At 42.3% G+C, this 19110-nt stretch overlaps 1 protein-coding gene across 4 annotated transcripts in view; it reads left to right on the top strand.

Annotated features, from left to right (window-relative positions):
• Window positions 1-18696, top strand: part of BZW2 (basic leucine zipper and W2 domains 2) — a 54815-nt gene extending 36119 nt beyond the window's left edge. For 3 of the 4 annotated variants that reach the window (XM_053258863.1, XM_053258865.1, XM_053258866.1), the window contains exons 8-12: window positions 4317-4487; window positions 6084-6230; window positions 6727-6865; window positions 15237-15359; window positions 18247-18696. In XM_053258863.1, the coding sequence (XP_053114838.1) occupies window positions 4317-4487; window positions 6084-6230; window positions 6727-6865; window positions 15237-15359; window positions 18247-18284 (618 nt within the window). In that variant the 3' untranslated portion in view covers window positions 18285-18696. Of the gene's footprint in view, window positions 1-4316; window positions 4488-6083; window positions 6231-6726; window positions 6866-15190; window positions 15360-18246 lie in introns of those variants that run through there. The other variant, XM_053258864.1, reaches the window with a different exon arrangement.
• The last annotated feature ends 414 nt before the right edge of the window (window positions 18697-19110 follow it).

Genomic DNA, 19110 nt, shown 5'->3' with positions numbered 1-19110 from the left:
CCAGAAGGCATAACAGAGCAAGTTTAGTGTCCTATGATCTATTGCCATGGCAGGCTAGTCAGGCAGCAGCTGTACCTGGTTTGTTCTCTCACTGCTTTCTGTTTTCAGAAGAGCACTGAGGCAACTGCAGGAAATGCCACCTGGGCTCTTTTCCAATTAATTACATGCCATTAAGTCGCTGTTGACTCTTAGTGACCACATAGATAGATTCTCTCCCGGATGACCTGTCTTCAACTTGGCCGTTAAGGTCTCTCAGTGGTACATTAATTGCTGTCATGATCTAGTCCATCCGCTTTGCTACTGGTTGTCGTCGTCTTCTCTTTCCTTCATCTTTTCCTTGGAGGAAGGGCAGGATATAAAATGTAAAATAATAATAATAATAATAATTTAAAAAATAAAACTTTTTCAGCATTGTGAATTTCTCAAGGGACCTGGGTTTATGCATAATGTGTCTGAAGTATGATTGTTTGAGCCTGGTCATTTGTGCCTTGAGTGAAAATTCTGGATGGATTGATTGATATGATCCATTTGTTTTCCTGGCTGTCCATGGTATCCTCAAAAGTCTTCTCCAGCACCAAAGTTCAATACTTCAATACTTTTTCTATCTTGCTTCTTTGAAGTCCAGCTTTTGCATCCATAGAGAGTCACAGGGAAAACAGTTGTCCAAAAGCTTCTAATCTTTGTAGGTATAGACACATCACGGCATCTAAATATCCTTTCCAAAACCTTCAGTGCAACCCTACCAAGTGCTAGTCTGCAGCATATTTCTTGACTGCTGGATCCTTTACTGTTGATGGTCAGTCCTAAAAGGCAGAAGCTATCCACCACTTCAGTCACATTTTTTTCACTGTGCTCCTTGACTTTCATTGCTAGAGCTTGCAGATCATCCACTTTCTCAGCTATCAGAGTAGTGCAGGTTATTGATGTTTCTTTCTCTGACTTTAAAGCCATGCCCATCTTCTTCCAATCCAGCTTCTCTCAGTATATGATCACCATACAAGTTGAATAAATACGGGAAAAGTATACAGCCTTGTCTTACTGCTTTGCCCATCTGGAACCGGTCTGTTTCACCATGTTCCATCAGGACTGTGGCTTCCTGTCCTGTGTAGAGGTTTCTCATAAGAACAATGAGATGTTCTGGGACACCAATTTTCCTAAGGATATTCCACAACTTGGCATGGTCGATGCAATTGAAGGCTTTTCTGTATTCAAAGCACATATTGACTTTTTGGGGGGTATTGTTTGGCTTTTTCAATTATCAAGCGTGCATCAGCAATAATGTCTCTTGTTCCTCGTCCTTTTCTGAAACCAGCTTGAACATCTGGCATTTCCCTTTCCATGTAGGGGTCCAGGGGTGCACCTAGGTGATTTTGGTGCCCAGACCAGCCTTTCCGCAAGGCCGCCCCCCCATGAGGCACTCCCCTCCTGTCGTGAGGCTCCCGAAACCTACTTTTGGGGGCCTCCTGCAGCGAACCTATGTGAGTTTTTTAATAAAATCAAAGCCACCGAGGGGTGGCTGGTGGGGAAGGGGGGTTTGCTCAGCAGTCCATTTCCTCCTCACCCGGCAGCGGTGGGAACAACTGCTGGGCATGTCCTCTCAGCCCAGTGGCTGTAGTGAACTGTGAGGTGTGCCTGTGCAGTTCACTACAGCTTCTGGGCTGAGAGGAGTTGCCCAGCGGTCGCCACCGCCTGGGGGAGGAAGTGGACTGCTCGGCTAACGCCCCGCAGCCATAACTCAGCCACACTGTGGCTTTGACTAAAAAAACAAAACAAAACCATGTAGGCTTGCTGCAGCGGGCAGGCATGGGGTGGCTGTAGGAGGCCCCATGGACATTTGGAGGCCACAAACCAGGGCCCCAAGGTCTGGGGGTTAGAGCAGCACTGTAGGGCTCCAATCTGCATTGGATGATTCTGAGCATTATTTAGCTAGCATGTGAAATTAAGAATATTATTTGATTGGTTTATGCAGTCTGTTAAGTCATCTTTGTATGTAGGTCTCAGTATGTAGACTGACCTCTTCCAATCTGTTGGCCACTGTGTCATTCTCCAAATTTGCTGGCATAGTTTGGTTAGAACCTTGACTGATTCTTCTTCTTCTATTCCATTAATTCATGTAGCCTTCCGACTTGGTAATGACCGGAGTGCTGATATAACTTCATCTTACCATACTAGAGGTTCTTGCAAGTAGGGAATATTTTTTAGAGTATCTTGGATGTTGGTGTCCCTGCTGTACAGATTTTCAGTATACTCCTTGCATTTCTGTTTGATCTTCTCTGAATCCGTTACTATGATATGTTAAGGGATCCTTTGGCATCCCTTAACATACCAATTCGAGGTTGGAACCTCCTCCTGAGTTCAGAGATATTTTGGAAAGCTTTGATTGTTTTTCCCTGTCTTTTTCCATCATCAAGGTCTTTACAGATGTCATTGTAATACTGCTCCTTGTCTCTTCTAAGAGCTTTCTGAAATTCCCTATTAAGTTCCTTCACGAGGTCTTTATCCTTCTTGACTTCAGCTTCTCTCCTCTCCATGGCAATTTCTACCATCTGTTCTGACATCCATTTTGCTTTCTTCTGTTTCTTGGTCTTTGGCAGTCTCTTTTCACATTTGTCCTTAACAACTTCTTTGATTTCATTCCACAGTTCTTCTGGTTACGTATCACTGAGGTTCAGAACTTCAAAGCGGTTCCTGATGTTCTCCTTGAAAATGGTGGGTACATTCTCAAGATCATATTGTGGAAATTGAATAGCTTTCTTTTTCTGCTTTAGCTTGACTTAGAACTTGCACATGAGCAGTTTGTGATATCTTCCACAATCTGTCGCACTTCGTTGCTGTTTTAACTGAGCTCTTCCACCGTCTTGCACCAATATTATAATCAATTTGATTTCTGTGTACTCCATCTGGTGATGTCCATATGTGGGCATCCTCTTTGGTTGTTTGAAGAATATGTTAGCAATGAAGAAATCATTGGATTGAAGAAACTAATAAGCCGTTCTCCTGCTCCATTTCTGTTTCCTAGGCCATACAGTCTGACCGTGTTTTTGTCCTTACCATTTCCAGCTTTGGCATTCCAGTCTCCAAGCACCAGCAGCACATTTTGCTTGCATGTTCTGTCAGTTTCAGACTGAACTTGAGCACAGAACTCATCAACTTCCTCTTCTTCTGCATCAGTCATTGGGGTATAGACTTGAAAGACTGTCATTTTAAAGGGTTGTTCATGGAATCTAATTGATATTAGTCAGTCACTGACCATATTGTACCCAAATACTGTCATTGCTGTATCCTTCCTGACTATGAAAGCAACACCGTTCCTTCTTTGTTTTTCGTGTCCTGAGTAGTAAACAGTGTGATTTTCTGACTGAAAGTGTCCCATTCTGGTCCATTTTAATTCACTGATGCCCAAGATATCAATCTCTAGTCAATGCATTTCACCTTTCACTGTGTTGCGCTTTCCCATATCCATGCTTCTTATGTTCTACGTTCCCATTGTAATTCTGTCTTTGCATCTTTGGATTTTCTTTTCCCGCATGGCAACATCAGCCACTAGATGTCCAAAAGACTTTAGCCTAACTGCATCATAACACCATCAGTACTTTGAGAGATCCTCAGCTCTTCCTTAGCATGTTGCACAACATCCGACCTGAGGCGTCCATCATCCAGCACTACATCAACAATAATTCTATCTTCTCTATCCATGTGGTTTTCTTGGTAAAAAAATACAGGAGTGATTTTACCATTGCCTTCCCCCACGCAGTATGAAATAATGTCTTTGTCATTGTCACTAAAGTGACTGCTGCCCAATATAGGTGCCTGCTTGCTTTAGCTGGGCAGCTTTGGGTGACCTTACTGGGAGTATACCTCCAGGAGTACTTTGCTCTTTCATCCCAGGAACGATGAGGCAGTATAGCAGGACTTGTTGTGGGGGTCTTTTCTACTAGCTTCCTCATTATCTCTTCTTGTAGCTTTGCTGCAAGGCTAGTTCTGCTAGCCAGAACTGGGTCCTCCCATTTCATTCTTTGCCCATGACTGAGGTTTTTTTTACCTCAAGGAACTTGCACTCCTTAAGGTAAAAATAAAAGCAGTGGGAACCAACAAGCAGTCTTTTAATGCTGATTCAGTCACTATCCAATTGCTTTCCTAGAGTAATGGCTTCTTGCCTTAAGTAGACAAAAACTACAAGTTTATACTGCTGCCACCTCCTTGTGAATTTGGAAGTCTGGGTTCTTTGTTCGTGTTTTGTGAAGTCTCCCTCCCTTTTCCAAGTCCCATAGGCATATTTTAAATTAATCTACAAAAACTAAATTTCTTTCTTCTAGGAACTGTTTCCAGCCAACCGGCAGAATGTGGAGCATTTTGCCAAGTATTTCACTGATGCTGGCCTGAAAGAGCTTTCAGATTTCCTCAGAGTCCAGCAGTCACTGGGGACACGAAAAGAACTACAAAAAGAACTCCAGGAGCGTCTTTCTCAGGAATGCCCAATTAAAGAGGTGGAGAAAGAGATGGTTTTTCCCCCCTAGGTTGAATAAGAGTATAAAGAAGAAAAGTGACAGGTTTGAATGAATACTGTCTGTAAAAAAGATGCAAAATGTAGCTCTTGAAAAAGGGATAGCTACATGGTGTACAGAAAAGAAATCCTTATGTAAGTGATCTGTTTTATAATGGTTTGTGGGTGCCTGCAAGTTGACACAAACTGTGGATGCACTATACAACCAATGTTTACAATGTCTGTTCAGTTTTAACAAAGAAATTTTTCTAGCAACCATAGCTGCAGGGGCCTGGAATATGAATCCTTGTGAATAGTCTTAGCAGCAGTTTGTGAAACCTCAGAAGCCCAGGTAGGCATGGCTTCCAGTAGAGACAGGGCTACTGATCCCAAGGCTTTGTACCTTCTTTCTTTGCCCAGTGCCATCCCAGTTTTCATACAGAAACGGGAAAGGCAAACAAATGTCCTTAGTGACACTAAGAAATGATGCACTCAGTGACTGTGCTGCAAAAGCAACACACAAACACATAGGTTATTAAAATAAATGAAATGAGTGTAACATCCAGCTTTAGTCAGTAGACTGTTGCCCCTTATTATAGCCTTGATGCAACCAATGACCCCAAGGTTTTAATAGAGGCTTGGAGAGCAGCAGTTTAAAGTGTAAAAGCTGTGGTGTCTGGGGCACTATAGTTTTTTTAGGCACCTACCAGATGCCTGGGAAGCCACACAACCAGGAGACAAAGGCATTCTCCCTCTCCTGCTGCTGCTCCTGTGCATCAGAGGCATCCTGCCGCTGAACATGGAGGTAGCCTAAAACCATCAGGATGAGTAGCCCTTGACAGACTTGTTCTCCATGAATTTGTCTTAAGCCTCACTTAAAGCGATCCAAGTTGGTGGCCATCACCACAACCTGTGGCAGATAATTCCTTAATTTAATTATGCACCCCGTGAAAAAGCAATTCCTTTTGTCGGTCATTAACACACTGTTAAGTGTTTGTAACTGGTCGTATCTTTCAGTAAGTGAGTTGTGAGTTGACCAGCTGAACATTTTTTAAAGCCCTAGATAGAGCATTATTGGATCAGAGTGGCATAAGAATAAAAGTTATGTTTCATATGATGTGAAGGACCTGGTTTTCCACCAGTTGCAGGAAAACTATCTAGCCCTGCAGGGTTAGTCCTTGACGGGATACCACATATGGAAAACGTGCGTTTTATATGAACGTTGCCTCTCTCTAAAGCTACCAAGAGAACAACTTCTAGGCTCCGTAAGGTGTACTATACTGCAGTATAAATGCTCATTTACTGTATGATTGAAGAGCAGTGCACTCTTTTTTTTATTAAATACTGTAACATCTCTCTTCTAGTCTGAGTGCCTGCAATGAACATATGCATTCAAACTTTTCTGGGGAAAGTGTTTTTCTAACCAAATTAACAAGCTAGTTAATATGACATGCTTTCTTTTATATTCCTCTTCATTTTCTTTGTACCCTGGTGACAAGTAGCAAAGTGCTGAAACATATTGTTGGGAAAGTTTGAAGCCAACAGGAGGAGGTGTTTTTAAGATAATAGTTTAAGTTAATGACTTTTCTCTCCCATGCAGATGGTGCTTTATGTAAAAGAAGAAATGAAGAGAAATGATCTGCCAGAGCCAGCAGTAATTGGGCTCTTGTGGACTTGTATAATGAATCTTGTTGAGTGGAACAAGAAAGAAGAACTGGTTGCAGAACAAGCACTTAAGCATCTGAAGGTGTGCAAGAGTGCGAATAGAGAATGCTTGTACAGTAAGGCACACGGCTGGTTGCTGTCCATGTACATATTTGTCAATTACTGGAGAGAAGTTCATTCTGAGTATTGCCCCCACCCCCATCCCTACCCACCAAAGCCAACATTATGTGCCTCTCATAGACACATGTAACATTTGGTTAAGTGTGTAGGTCTGTTCCAACTTTCAGCATCAACAGCGCCAGGATCCATTTACTCTAGGCTTCAAAGATAATACAAAACAAATAATTTAATATTTTAATTGGTTTACAAGTACAGGTATGGACCCCACAAATCACCCATAGTGATTTGTTACATTCTGATTTCTGCAAATTACACTGGAAGGCAACAATATTTTGTGTGTCCACAATATATAGGACCTTGGTGGTTTTGTTTTTACAGTCAAATATTTAGATAATGCTGTCTCCAGCATTACTCTGTGAATAACTGGATGTATATTTCCCCCCCTCTAATTATTGTAGCAATACGCACCTTTACTGGCTGTGTTCAGCACCCAAGGCCAATCAGAACTGATCCTTCTGCAAAAGGTTCAAGAGTACTGTTATGACAACATCCACTTCATGAAAGCCTTTCAGAAGATAGTGGTGCTCTTTTATAAAGGTATATTTCCATACCCAGTCCATTATTTTAAGGATACATATACTGCATTTTCATTGAACTAAAGTGGTTTATGTGACACTGTCAAAACCAGTATAACATCAAAATGTAACACCAACAATCCAGTATTGTTTGATGAGTTTAGAATGGCATATACCAAAGGATGTGTGTTGTATCTGCTTGTGTTATGTACTAGGGGTGTGCACAAAACTGGTTTGTCCAGTTTGGTTTCAGTCCAAACTGCATTTGAATGGGACCAGGCATGTTTGGTTCTGTCACCCTGAATGAGAGACCCAGTTTGGCTCAAATTCGAGCTGGGTCAGGGGTTCTACAGTGGGGAATTTTTTTTAACTCACCACCGATACCAGTGGCCTTGGGGAGGTCTTGAGAAAGGAGTTTTTGGCCGTAGATGGGTCTCCAGCAGCCTTCCCCTCCCCCCAGTCTCCGAAGGGCCGTTCTAGCCCATTTTTCCGGCTGTTCTGGCCCTTTCTGAGATATCGGTGGCCATTTTGGAGGCTGCCACGAATGCACCCTGGCCATTTGCATGGCTGTATCAGCCATACAAATGGCCAGGCACATGTGCAGTGGCCTCTAAAACGGCCACTGCGACTTCAGAGAGGGCCAGAACTGCCTGAAAACAGGCCAAAATGGCCCTTTGGAGAACAGGGGGAGGCTAGTGGGGGGAGGGGGAACTGCTGGACGATCCTCCCCCCCCCACACACACACCCCAAGCCATTGAACTGGCTTGAGGTTGTATTCTGTACTGTGATGATTTGTCAGAGTTGCTAAACTGCAGGTTGGTCTGCACCTTGGAGTGTTCAATAATGCCAGTCCTCCAAAAGACCCCGTGGACAAGATGCAGCTGGGAGTTTGTGTAGGTCCTGAGAAGTTTTGCTTTAACATTTTCCAAAAGAGGAGTCTATTTTTACTGTTCCAGTCCACAGCACAACAAAATGTTGGTGGACTGATACCTTGCTTTTAGCCTTGGCATTTGTCCATTGTAATTGTCACATTGTGTGTGGGAAGAACCTGCTGTCATTGTTTCCGTTCTTCTCAGTAATGCAGGGAATCTGTGTACCCAAGTTAGCATATTTTGTATCTTCACTCTGGCTTTATTTCTTTTTGTTATCGCCACTGCTCTGTTTTTCTGTGATAATATAACTGAGCAATTCTTGCAAGAGATTTATTTACTTTTTTTAAAAAATAAGGGGCTTTCAAACTCTGCTGTGTATTCCATCACTAAGGGGCAATGGGTGGCTGGAGGGAGGTGGAATTATCATTAGAAATAGAAGCATGGCAAGTAGTGAAAGATACAAGGCAAATGCAATGGAAACCAACAATATGCCAAAACTCCACCTGGTACATTCTGAGACGTGCTGTAATGCTATTCAGAGTTCCAAGAGATGCAATAGAGAATGTGTTTTGTAAGAATTCACTAGAGGCAAATTGGGATGACTAACCCCTGCTAACTTGGCAAAGAAGCACCTTTTAACTTGGTGATTCTCTTTATTTAGCAGGGGGAGAGTAACTGGCCCTATCCACCCCCAGCACAGTACCTCCAGTGACTGTTGCTGGTGTCTATCTTATATTTCTTTTTAAATTGTGAGCCCTTTGGGGACAGGCATCCATCTTATCTTATTTATTTATTATTTCTCTATGTAAACCGCCCTGAGCCATTTTTGGATAGGCGGAATAGAAATCAAATGAATGAATGAAGTAGCACCCTCTGGTCTTATGCAGACTACTTTCTAAAGCATGGTAAGGTGGTAGCAAGTCAGGAGTAGTCTGGGAAGATAGGAAGGCTTGGCATTCTCAAGTTATAACATATCTTCTCTGCTGGTATAAGGATTTTGATCCTATGGGTGAAGCTCATTATGTAGATGGTTAATTGCCCAGAATCGGCAACACTTCATGGATTGCTCTTTGCTCCATTTGTAGAATAGGTTTGTATGTACCTTTTCTCAGGAGAGCAAGAAAGTCTTTCTACAGGTAGCTTTTTTGGCTGCAAATAGATAGTATAGGACTCCAGGGAATTGTAGTCCATACCTTGGGATGGCTGTCTGGCTGCTGAGCATAACTTGAATGGGTATCTTGAATATCTTTAAGATATCTTGAATATCTTAAGCATTGGCTTAAAGGGCTTGAAAGCTAAATATGAATTCTAGATAACTTAATATTATTACATGTAGTGTTGACTTCAAAGAGATAGGTGTTGATGTTTCCATTAGCGATTTGAATAAATGGTACATATCTTGTTTTTAAAAAAAGAAAGAAAGAAACAAGAAGGCACTGTCAATAAATTGCAAGGGTTTGTTAGTTGTTTTTTAAAAACCTTCCAATCTTTCCTTTTTTTATATAAGGGTTGAGTTTGTAGTTAGTTTAGATCAGGTTGTCATGGAGACTAATGGTCCTCCACTGGGTGCTATAGAGTGTAGTATGACATTCTTGCCATAAATAGGTGAAGGAAAAACCCACTTAAACAGAAATATTTCATAATAGGCTTTGTTTATATTGAATGTAGTTTCATAACAGCAGCAGGAGACTGAGGGGTCGGTTTTGTCTTCTGCAAGTCAGCCAGTGAAGTGCCTGTTCTCATCCCCCAGAGCCATCTAAAAATAAATATTTAAGAACCTTTAATGAAATGAAAAGTTGAAAGATTCGAGCTGAATTAAAGACACTGCTCTTAACCATTTTGAGTAGAATACTATGTTGTATTGGATATTCTGAATGATATTTTTTAGTGTGAGTATTCTTCGCTCAGTAGTTTTTAAATTGAATCCTAAAGTCAGTCACTGACACCCTGATTAAGTTAGCACCAGTGTAGTGAGAGGTTCAGGATACCACCACTTTCAAAATAATTGCAATGGAAAAGGAATGATTTTTGACAACTTCCCCTTTCCCAGGAAATGGTGCAGCTGAGAATGTGTCCTTGAGGACTGTGCAGCCCACAGGGACATATTTTCAGATGGTACAGGGAGCTTTCTGGAAAAGTGCAGGTAATCAATAATTGCCCCTTTCCCAGTGCACCATCTGGAAACACTGTTCTAATCCTCTCATTGCACTGGCACTTCTTTAGTCATGATGATGTCAACCAGTCATTCCTAGAAATGTACAATTCGATTCACGCTGAATGGGAGGTGATTAGCTAATTCAACCATGAATCGAATCATCCTTGAAGTGGAAGGGGCTGATTCTACATGAATCAATTTGCATGATTGGTGTCACAGGTGCTATTTTGTCTCCTTGTATTTCCCTTGCTGATTATTTCTCACGCACTAGCTCCAGATAGATAGAAAGATCTCCTTGCTTCTTGGTTGGCTTGTTATTCAAATCAACTGTTGGCGTGGGCAACTGTTTTAATGTTTTGTTTTAATCTTTTATTGGCTGTTTTTATTGTTCTGTAAACCACCCAGAGAATTTGCGTTTTGGGAGGTATAGAAATATATTAAATAAATAATAAAATAATAAATAAACTGTGCCCCCATTGGCTGGGGGGGGGAGTCAAAGGAGGGATTTTCAAAGCATTTAAGGGGCTGCTTGGTGGCAGAGAGCATTATTGCTTTTGTGCTTTGGGAGAGAAGGATCAGAGAGAGACTGCAGCAGCACTGAGAGCACAGTGGTGGTGATGGTGGTCTGGGCCTGCCTGCCCTGCCCCCAGTGAGTGGAGGGGAAGTGCCTGCTAGGATCATCTATCTCTTTCTATTCCCCTCCCCCTTTTAATTTTCAGTGCCAACAACCGCTTTATTTCTCTCTCATCTTTTTCTAAAAATTGTACCAGTAGCCCCAGTGGCTTAACTGGGTGCTGCTTGGAATTTATTTCCTTGTGTGGTTGTTGCCCGCCCCCTCCCAAGCTTATTGTGCTTAGATCCCCCCCCCAGGCTTATTGCTCGTAGCTAGCCCATCCCCAGTGGCTTTAATAACTGGGGTACAGTGCTGGTACCCTCCCCTGTAGCCCCGAGATGCACCTCTTTGCTGCTGCCAGTGTGGCTGGATTGGACTGAGTTTGTTTGTAGGCTTGTGTGCTGTGACTTCTGTCTGGTGCCCAGCCTACCCAGGCTTTCTCATTGTTTAAATAGGGCCTGATTTGCCGGGAGTGGGGAGGGATTAGGTGGCAAGACTGTAGGACAGGAGTGGTGGGTTCGAGAGAGAGGCCACAGTAATCCCCTGCCTTTGTTTGCCTTCCCTTCTCTTATATATGCCCCATTGTTGCCTGGTGTCCTCCAAAAACAGGCCCCCCCTCCCTTTAATTCTCCTATCCTATGTGTGTGTGTGCCATAGTGCTATAGATAGTGCTGTGTGTGGCACGCAGAGCATTAACAGATCACCCCAACTGCACACCACCTTAAAGGCACTTCTTTGCCCTGCCACCTAAATGTTAGGGTTTAAATTTTTAAAAACCCCAAGCTGCCCAGGAGGGTGTGATGCAGAGCTTGGAGCAGATTGCCAGGCAGAGAGAGGGGTAATGCTGCCGGTCTTCATGGGCAATGGTGAGAGGAGCCTATTCCCCAAGTCATCACCATGCAGGCTCCCCTATCCGGAGGAGTCTGGTCCCACAGTGTAGCAGCCTATGGCAGCTAAGGCAGAGGTAAGGGGGTCTCCCTGTCAGGGCACTCTCTATGCTTGCTGGCAGCAGCAGTTCCTCTCACACCCGCATCCAGAGTACCAGCATCCAGAGTAAAACAGTGTTCTGTGTGACCAGGGACGTGGTGACACTCCATAGCTCATGCTTCGATGTTGACAAGGTGGAACAGCTGGTCTTCCTGCAGGCCAACCTCCCCCTGCTGGGCTATCCCGAGCTGGCCATAGTGGGTAAGTGATTCATCCACAGCAAGACCACTGGCAGCTTGCCCCATCCTGATCAACCTCCAAACCCAGATGTGTCACAGTCTGCCCGTTGATGCTGCTGACACATGCAGAAATGCACGCACACCACTGCCAGGTCAATGATAAGATATGGACTGATGCCCAGCACTCATTTGAGGCCATGGTGTTATCCAGACATAGGCTTCTTCACATGGTAGGAGTCTAGAAGCTTTGTTACTTTCTTGTCAGACTATTGGTCCATCAGCCCATGGCTGCTCTGTGTTCCTGTGTCTCTGTGGCAGGAGGCAGGATGGAAGGAAGGTTGGATTGATGTTATGGTTTTCTCAGTGAGGAGAAAGTATAATGTTCTTGTTATGCTTTTGCTTGCTGCTATAACTATCTGGTTTTGCTGAATCTCAGATAGACAAAGGCAGAACTTGGGTGCCTTCCCTCCTTCTTTGAATTGTGGTTTGGTCTGTTTGTGAGATGATGGTGTTGTGGTGAGAGATGGACAGTGGCAGCGCTCTCCTCTCCTCTCTTCCCTCTCCTCTGTAATATTTTATTGGTGACTGCTGTGAGATGAGTTCCATATCTGGCCTTGAAAGTAACTTGTGTGAGTGGCAAAATATGTTCTGTGTTGGGGTGGATTGTGTGTGTTTTTCAAGACAGGGTTGCAAAATATGTGCACTGCGTACTGCTTGTTCTGCCCACAGGGAACAATAGGGAACTTGAATTACCCCATTGTTCTCCATGGGTAGGTCCTAGGGACACCAAAGTGTGTTGGGTGGTATGGCATGATGGGTGCTACCTACTACCCAGTCGTCAAAAGAAATGGGCAAGTGTGTGATCTTAAAAAAAGTTTTAATCTGAACCCTATAGGATCCTATGGCGTTTGGGGGGGAAGGTTTAAGGATTTGTTAAAAATTGCCCGCTTGTCTGTTTCTTTTGTGGATTGGGAGGTAGGTAGCACCCATCTTGCCCTACCACCCAACCCACTTCGGTGTCCCTATGACCTACCCATGGGGAACAATGTGGTGATTCAAGTTCCCCATTGTTCCCTATGGATGAACCATGAAGCTTTCCCCTCAAAGATCCCATTAATCAAAAACCAAATCACAAAAAACTATTTATGCACATCTCTTTTCTTTTCTAATGGGGGGATGGGGACATGACTGGGTTCAATTGACTGGGGTATGAACTAGGGCATCGCAATCCTAATTGATCTCAACGTTTCCAAGCTTGAATCAGTATTTATTTAAATAAATAATAATTTTTTAAAAAATGAAAACAAGTCACTAATTTTTCCAGTCCCCTTATCCACATTTTACATTTCTAGCTGTAAAAAAGAAACCATTACGCTTATGTCTATTCATTGATTTAAAGTGGAGCATTTTGGTTTGACTTCACACAGTAAGGTCAGCTTTTCCATGATAGGACTGCTTAATTCATTTATTCACAACAAACTATGCCAAACCCCAAGCTATAATCCACTTCTGTCGAGGGATAACCTTGGGGATTTTAGCATTGCCCTGCACTTTCAGCCACCATGTGATTCCTTTTTAAACTAATCCAGCATACTTGCTTCTTCCCAGCTCGACATATTGATGTAAACTTCTTTAGGCCAATTCTGAATCAATTATGTGACATTCATCATAAATGGGGAACTGTCTACCAGCTTGTACAGATTCCCTACCTGTGTATAGCTTTTCTCTGCATGTCTATAATAATTCCTTGGGGCTGATGTAGTGGGTGGTTGGAGTCAGCAGCAGCCACCAGGAATTCCTCCATGTGTTGCTTAATGTGCTTTGCTCAGACTGGCATCACTTGGGGCTGCCATAAGAACTACACTTCCCACAAAAGTTCAGCTAAAATTGCAGCAGCATTTAAAATGTCATCTTAATCATCTTTAATCAGAAATAGCTAAGCATGAATTACCCCCAGTGTTCCCTGTGTTCCCGAAAGCAACCTAGGGATATGATTAACTGCACCCTGTCCTGCCTGATTGCTTAATTGAGCATCTCTCTGTTGACAAGAGAATATTCTCTTTTTTGGAAGTACAAAAGGCATGAATAAATTGCACATAATCTCACTCAAAATCAAAGGAAAATTCTGTTGACCTTTACACAGAAGGATTCATTTTGTTTCTTTCTTGGCCTCACTCCTGCTTTATTTAAGATCCCTTTTATTCTTAAGCGGATTGTATATAGTAACGGGCAGTTCTTCCATACTGTCGTATTGAGTCTGTTTCTTCAGTGGTGGTGATGTTGTGGTTTCCTCCTAAGTAGCAAATAGGCTCCAATCCCAGACAGCACCAAGACCAGGGATTCAAGTCTGTAACATGTACTTGCATGTCTGTACAGTCAATAGGATTTCAAGCATTATCTGCATTTTTAAGCGTTAAGTGATCTTAACAGAATAGCTGTCAACCTTTCTCTTGCAATTAATTACAATGAGCCTGTGGCAAGACAGGAAAATGAGTACAAAATGTTGGTTATGTGAAGGTGGATCTTTTCTCCAGATTATAGACTTGGGCCATTAATTGATTCATACCCCACACAATGTTCAGATATTTACAAGATTCCAAGTCTTTCTGGGGTGATGGAGAACCATTTTGCATCACCATTTCTGGTCAGAACCATTACTAAAATGACTGTTGTTGCCAGTTAAAAATTAATTCCCACCAAGAGTAAATTGTACAACATAAATGAGTGAACCCTACTTGCAATTTTATAATTACAGCTAACATTAAAAGGCCCATAAATCAAGAAATGTCAGTGTTTAAACTGAGATGATTTGTTAATTATGAAATTTGACATGGTTAATTGACTTAGGGCCAAGTTACAAGAGACAGGCCTACATTACAGTTGCTTCCGTATAGAAGTTTATAAATCCTACATAGAGATCACCACATATGATTATCCCATCTGCTGCTTATGTATGGAAAATAATGATTGGCCTCCAATTCTTAAAACCAGTCTTGACACCTGGAGATCTACGATTGGATCTCCTTTTTAAAAGAATAAATATAGCTCCTAAGGTCAAGTGGAATTAACCCTTCCCCCAACTTCACACTGATACTTGGCAACTGCCTCTCCCTCAGAGCTCCTATGTATCCTGGGGTGGCGGGGTGGAATACAACTATCATATGGGTATTTGTATGTTTTGTTCCATGAGGCAAATAGCAGTGTGGAAGCCAGAAACAAAATCTTAGTATTCAGAGATTGTGCCTGTGATGCCAAGGACAGGTATTGCCATTTTCTACATTTGGGCATTAGAAATCTGTCAGACACCAGATGCAGAACTGTTTAGAATGTTCTGAGCAGTTATGTTTTTTTAATTATCAATAAGAGAAGTAAATTATATAAAGCATGAAGTGAAATTATTTTAGAACTGCCTTTCTTAGTTCCTAGTTGCAGTTTAGTATCCACTCCTTGCTAACAGTGATCAAAGTGTGTAGTTATAGGTTTCTTAGAACAACAACAAAACCCATGCAGAAGTTCTGATTGGTTTTTTTTTTAAAAAAAGACTCAGAAGCATATATACACCAATATTCCCTGGTTTTGGATTTCAGCTGATGTCCTAAGTGAAGAAGCCATCCTGAAATGGTACAAAGAGGCACATGTCGCTAAAGGCAAAAGTGTGTTCCTTGACCAGATGAAAAAATTTGTTGAATGGCTACAGAACGCTGAAGAAGGTACCGTTTTATTTGACTATTTGGTAAATCTGTGCTTAGTTGTCTGGGATGCCAAGGCTTTTCTCCTCCCCCACATGGCAGTCTGCTTGGTTTCCCCAGTTCTGGATGGCTTCCCATCAACCAAGCTCCAAGATGGGGCAAGATTTAAATTGACCAGATATGGCTGATGGGCTATACATTACCTACCCCCGTATTACAGACTGGTGACATAACTGACCTCCCCCCACCCCATTTTATTGGATTAAATGCCCTTTGGTCTTTTTGTGGGGCTTTGGGAATTTTGGTTTTGACTTCATGTTTGTCAGTGGAAAATTCTGGATGATTTAATCATTGGCTGGCTGCAACACTCTCTGGAAATAACTGAAAAGTAAAAGGTTCTGAACAAGACTGTGTTGCATTTTGTCCACTACAACACAGCAATAAAATAAACTGTATCTGAAACAGGATACCATCTTGAGCTGTGATTCTAAAGTAGTTATAAGGCATTCATCCCAGCAGCTCATAACTTGGCAATGCAAAACACACTTCTTAACAACTATTGACATATTTGCTCATTTTTGTTTGGTACTTCAGACCAATATCTTGAAGCACAGGCTAATGGGGCTCTGGCATGCAAACAGAGGTCTATACCAGGGATTCTCAATGCTGGGTCCCCAGATGTTATTGGACTTCAGTTCCCATAATCCCCAGCCCCAGTGGCCTTTGGTTGGGAATTATGGGAGTTGAAGTCCAATAACTTCGGGGGACACAATGTTGAGAATCCCTGGTCTATACATACATGCTCTGCTCTACATATGGGGCCGTAGTTCAGTAGTAGAGCATCTGCTTGGTGCGTAGAAGGTTCCAAGTTCAGTCCCTGGCATTTCCAGATAGGGTTGGGAAAGATTCCTGCCTGAAACCTTGGAGAAGCTGCTGCCAGTCAGCGTAACCATACTGAGCTAGATGGACCAAAGCAGCTTCCTATGTTTCTATTTAAGTTGGTGCTGGAGACAACTTGGTGTGCAGATCTGTAACACATATACAGAGACTGATCTTGATTTTGTAGTGAGTGGAAGAACCTTGTTCACATGAGGGCCCATGGCCAGAAGCTAAAGAACTGCAAGACTGCTAGTGCGTGCGCAACTTCGGGCCAGTTCAGACAAGCGCCAGACCTAACAAGCAATAAGGGTGGTCATATGCCAAGAGCATGCCTGTCCTGAGTCAGTGGAAGACATCCCAATACACCAGTGCTCGTCTGAGCCTCCTCCTTTTCTTAGCATCTCTTTGTGTCACATGACAAACCACTCAATAAACTGAATAGTTTGTCTCATGCCATAGAGGCCTGTGGTTCAAACAAACAACCTATTGTAAATATCCATGGGCATGCCTAAAGTAGCTTCTTAAATTGGACATCAAATGGCAAACTGGTGGGCAAAATTCCTCCTACCTTACCGTATAATTTCTGTTGAGCAAAGCCATTTGAGTAAGGGGAAAAAATCTTCCTGAATATGAGAGAGATGTTAAAGTCTCAGGAGAAATGTGAGTTCACAAAGAGTTAGAAAATAAGGGATTATTTTTCTAGTCCTAGGGTTTCCCCCCTGCATCTGATGATTTCCAATGGAGAAAGTCTTTAACATGTGAAAGTCTTTCACATTTAAAAGTCTTTAAACAGTGCCCCTTGAAGACTAATCCTATATTAGCTACAAATGTGATTGGCAGGTTATAATTATTAGTGCTTACTTGCTTCTCCTGCAAGATCTAACCTGCTTATTTGCTTTGCTCTGTTTCCATCAGCCTTCTGGAGTTACTGATCCTTTTTTATGGCTGCTCAACAGAATGTAAAGCTTTCTAAAGCTGTAGAGGGTTTTTTCCTGAATCTCTGTGAAGAATAGAACCTGTATAGTGATGCTGCTAGAAAAGTTATTAAAATATAACCTAACTGAAAATAATATATCAGGGGTATTTTGTATTTCAGCAAACTGCAAGGGCCTTCTTTTTTCTTTTGTCTGTATGGATTTCAATCTTTTAATTTTCATCAGCTGTGCTTGCCTGTAGCAGGTAGAATCAGCATGGCTAAAATATGAGTAACGAAAGAGCACTGCAGAATCAAATGAATATCTTTCTCTCTGTGTGTGTGTGTCTGTCAGGTAACTGTTGTAATATGCATTTTTCAAATTACTTGACCTTATGCATCTAGTTCATATAACTGCTGCATATGCTCACCGGCAGATTAATACATGGGAGGCATCTTCCTACAGCGGCAAAATTTGAAGAGCGGTGGTTCCTCAGATTTTGTGCCTCAGCCTGTGTTGGAAGCAGCAGGGGGCAAGAGAAAAGTTCCTCTCTTGCCTCCTTTACTTCATTTTTATTTATTTATTTTTTGAAAAAGCCATGGCAGCAGCAATAGCTGCAGGGAATGGGGGCGAGAGGAAAGTCCCCCTCATTTTTTTTTTTTTTAAAGGCTGCCGCCAGCAGTGGGATGGGGCGTGGTGGTGGCCACTGGCTCCAGGGAGGGTGGGGGGTGAGGACACAGTTCACCCACATATAAATGCACTTTGCTCCTTCTGTCCCCCCTGCCCCAGGTTTTATTTTTATTCCTCTCCTGCCTCCTTTTGGTGGCAAGAGAGAGCATCTTGTTTCAAAAACGAGATTGTCTCTAAGTTTGAAACTCTGTAAAGTGCATTTCTTATTTGTTTTCCCCAATATGATTGGTGACAAACAAGGTTATGTTTACACTGATGTTCAATTGTAAGTTGAATGCTTTTTTCAGTAATTGTTTAATAAAAATGAATAGTGAATGAAGCTAATTAAAGGAGCAATTATACCAATACTACTATAAGATTTTTTTAAAAATAGTTGGAAAAACAGCTTCACCTCCCCCCCCCCCTTTTCTTCCTTTACTTCTTAGAATCTGAATCTGAAGGAGAAGAAAACCAGGATGGTTGAACAAAGCACAAATGTATAAGCTATGGCTGACCTGCTTCATGAGGAATTTTTTACTATTCAAGCAAAAGACTCTTGCTTCTGTGTCATACCGAAAATCCTAGGCTAGGCTGTCCTTTTATTTAGAAGAATAAAATATTGGAGCCCTGAGATTTTAGATGCCATACTTGAGACTCTTCCTCTGGCTTGCTGTACGCTAATGTAGGCAGAGACATTCAGCAAGGAGACATATATAGAGAGAGAAATAAAATACTTATGGACTCCTTTTTATTAGCAGTCTTTTCAGGTACTATATGTGAACACTTTGGTGTCTATTCATAGGGTTACTTGGTCTGTGCGTGTAGCTCAATATTTGCTTGTGTACGTGATTTGACATCACCACATTTTTTTTAATTAAATGGCTTTTGTATCTTAACTCAATGTTTCAGTGCGTTTTTGTCTCAAGCAGTGTGTCACCAAAGCAGCACACACACTAAAGCTTGTGTGGGTGTTGAAAAGTCCATTTTACACTTTGATCTGTGCACTGAGTGACTTCCTCAGGATAACTACATGTACCCCGATGGCATGGAGAATTTTTGCACATGAGGGATACCTCCATGAAGCTCTAGTGGTGGTGTAGAAACACTTTGGGTCACTTAGAGCAGGGATTCTCAGTGTTGGGTCCCCAGATGTTACTGGACTTCAACTCCCATAATCCCTAGCCCCAGTGGCCTTTGGTTGCGGATTATGGAAGCTGAAGTCCAATAACATCTGGGGACCCAATGTTGAGAATCTGTGATTTAGAGTTTCCATATGATAGGCAGCATTATGCCTTACCACAAAGGCAGCT

Source organism: Hemicordylus capensis, chromosome 6 (assembly GCF_027244095.1).
Source record: "Hemicordylus capensis ecotype Gifberg chromosome 6, rHemCap1.1.pri, whole genome shotgun sequence".
Classification (NCBI taxonomy): Eukaryota; Metazoa; Chordata; class Lepidosauria; order Squamata; family Cordylidae; genus Hemicordylus; species Hemicordylus capensis.
Note: the sequence above shows the minus strand (reverse complement) of the source record. Positions and strands in the feature narration are given on the sequence as shown.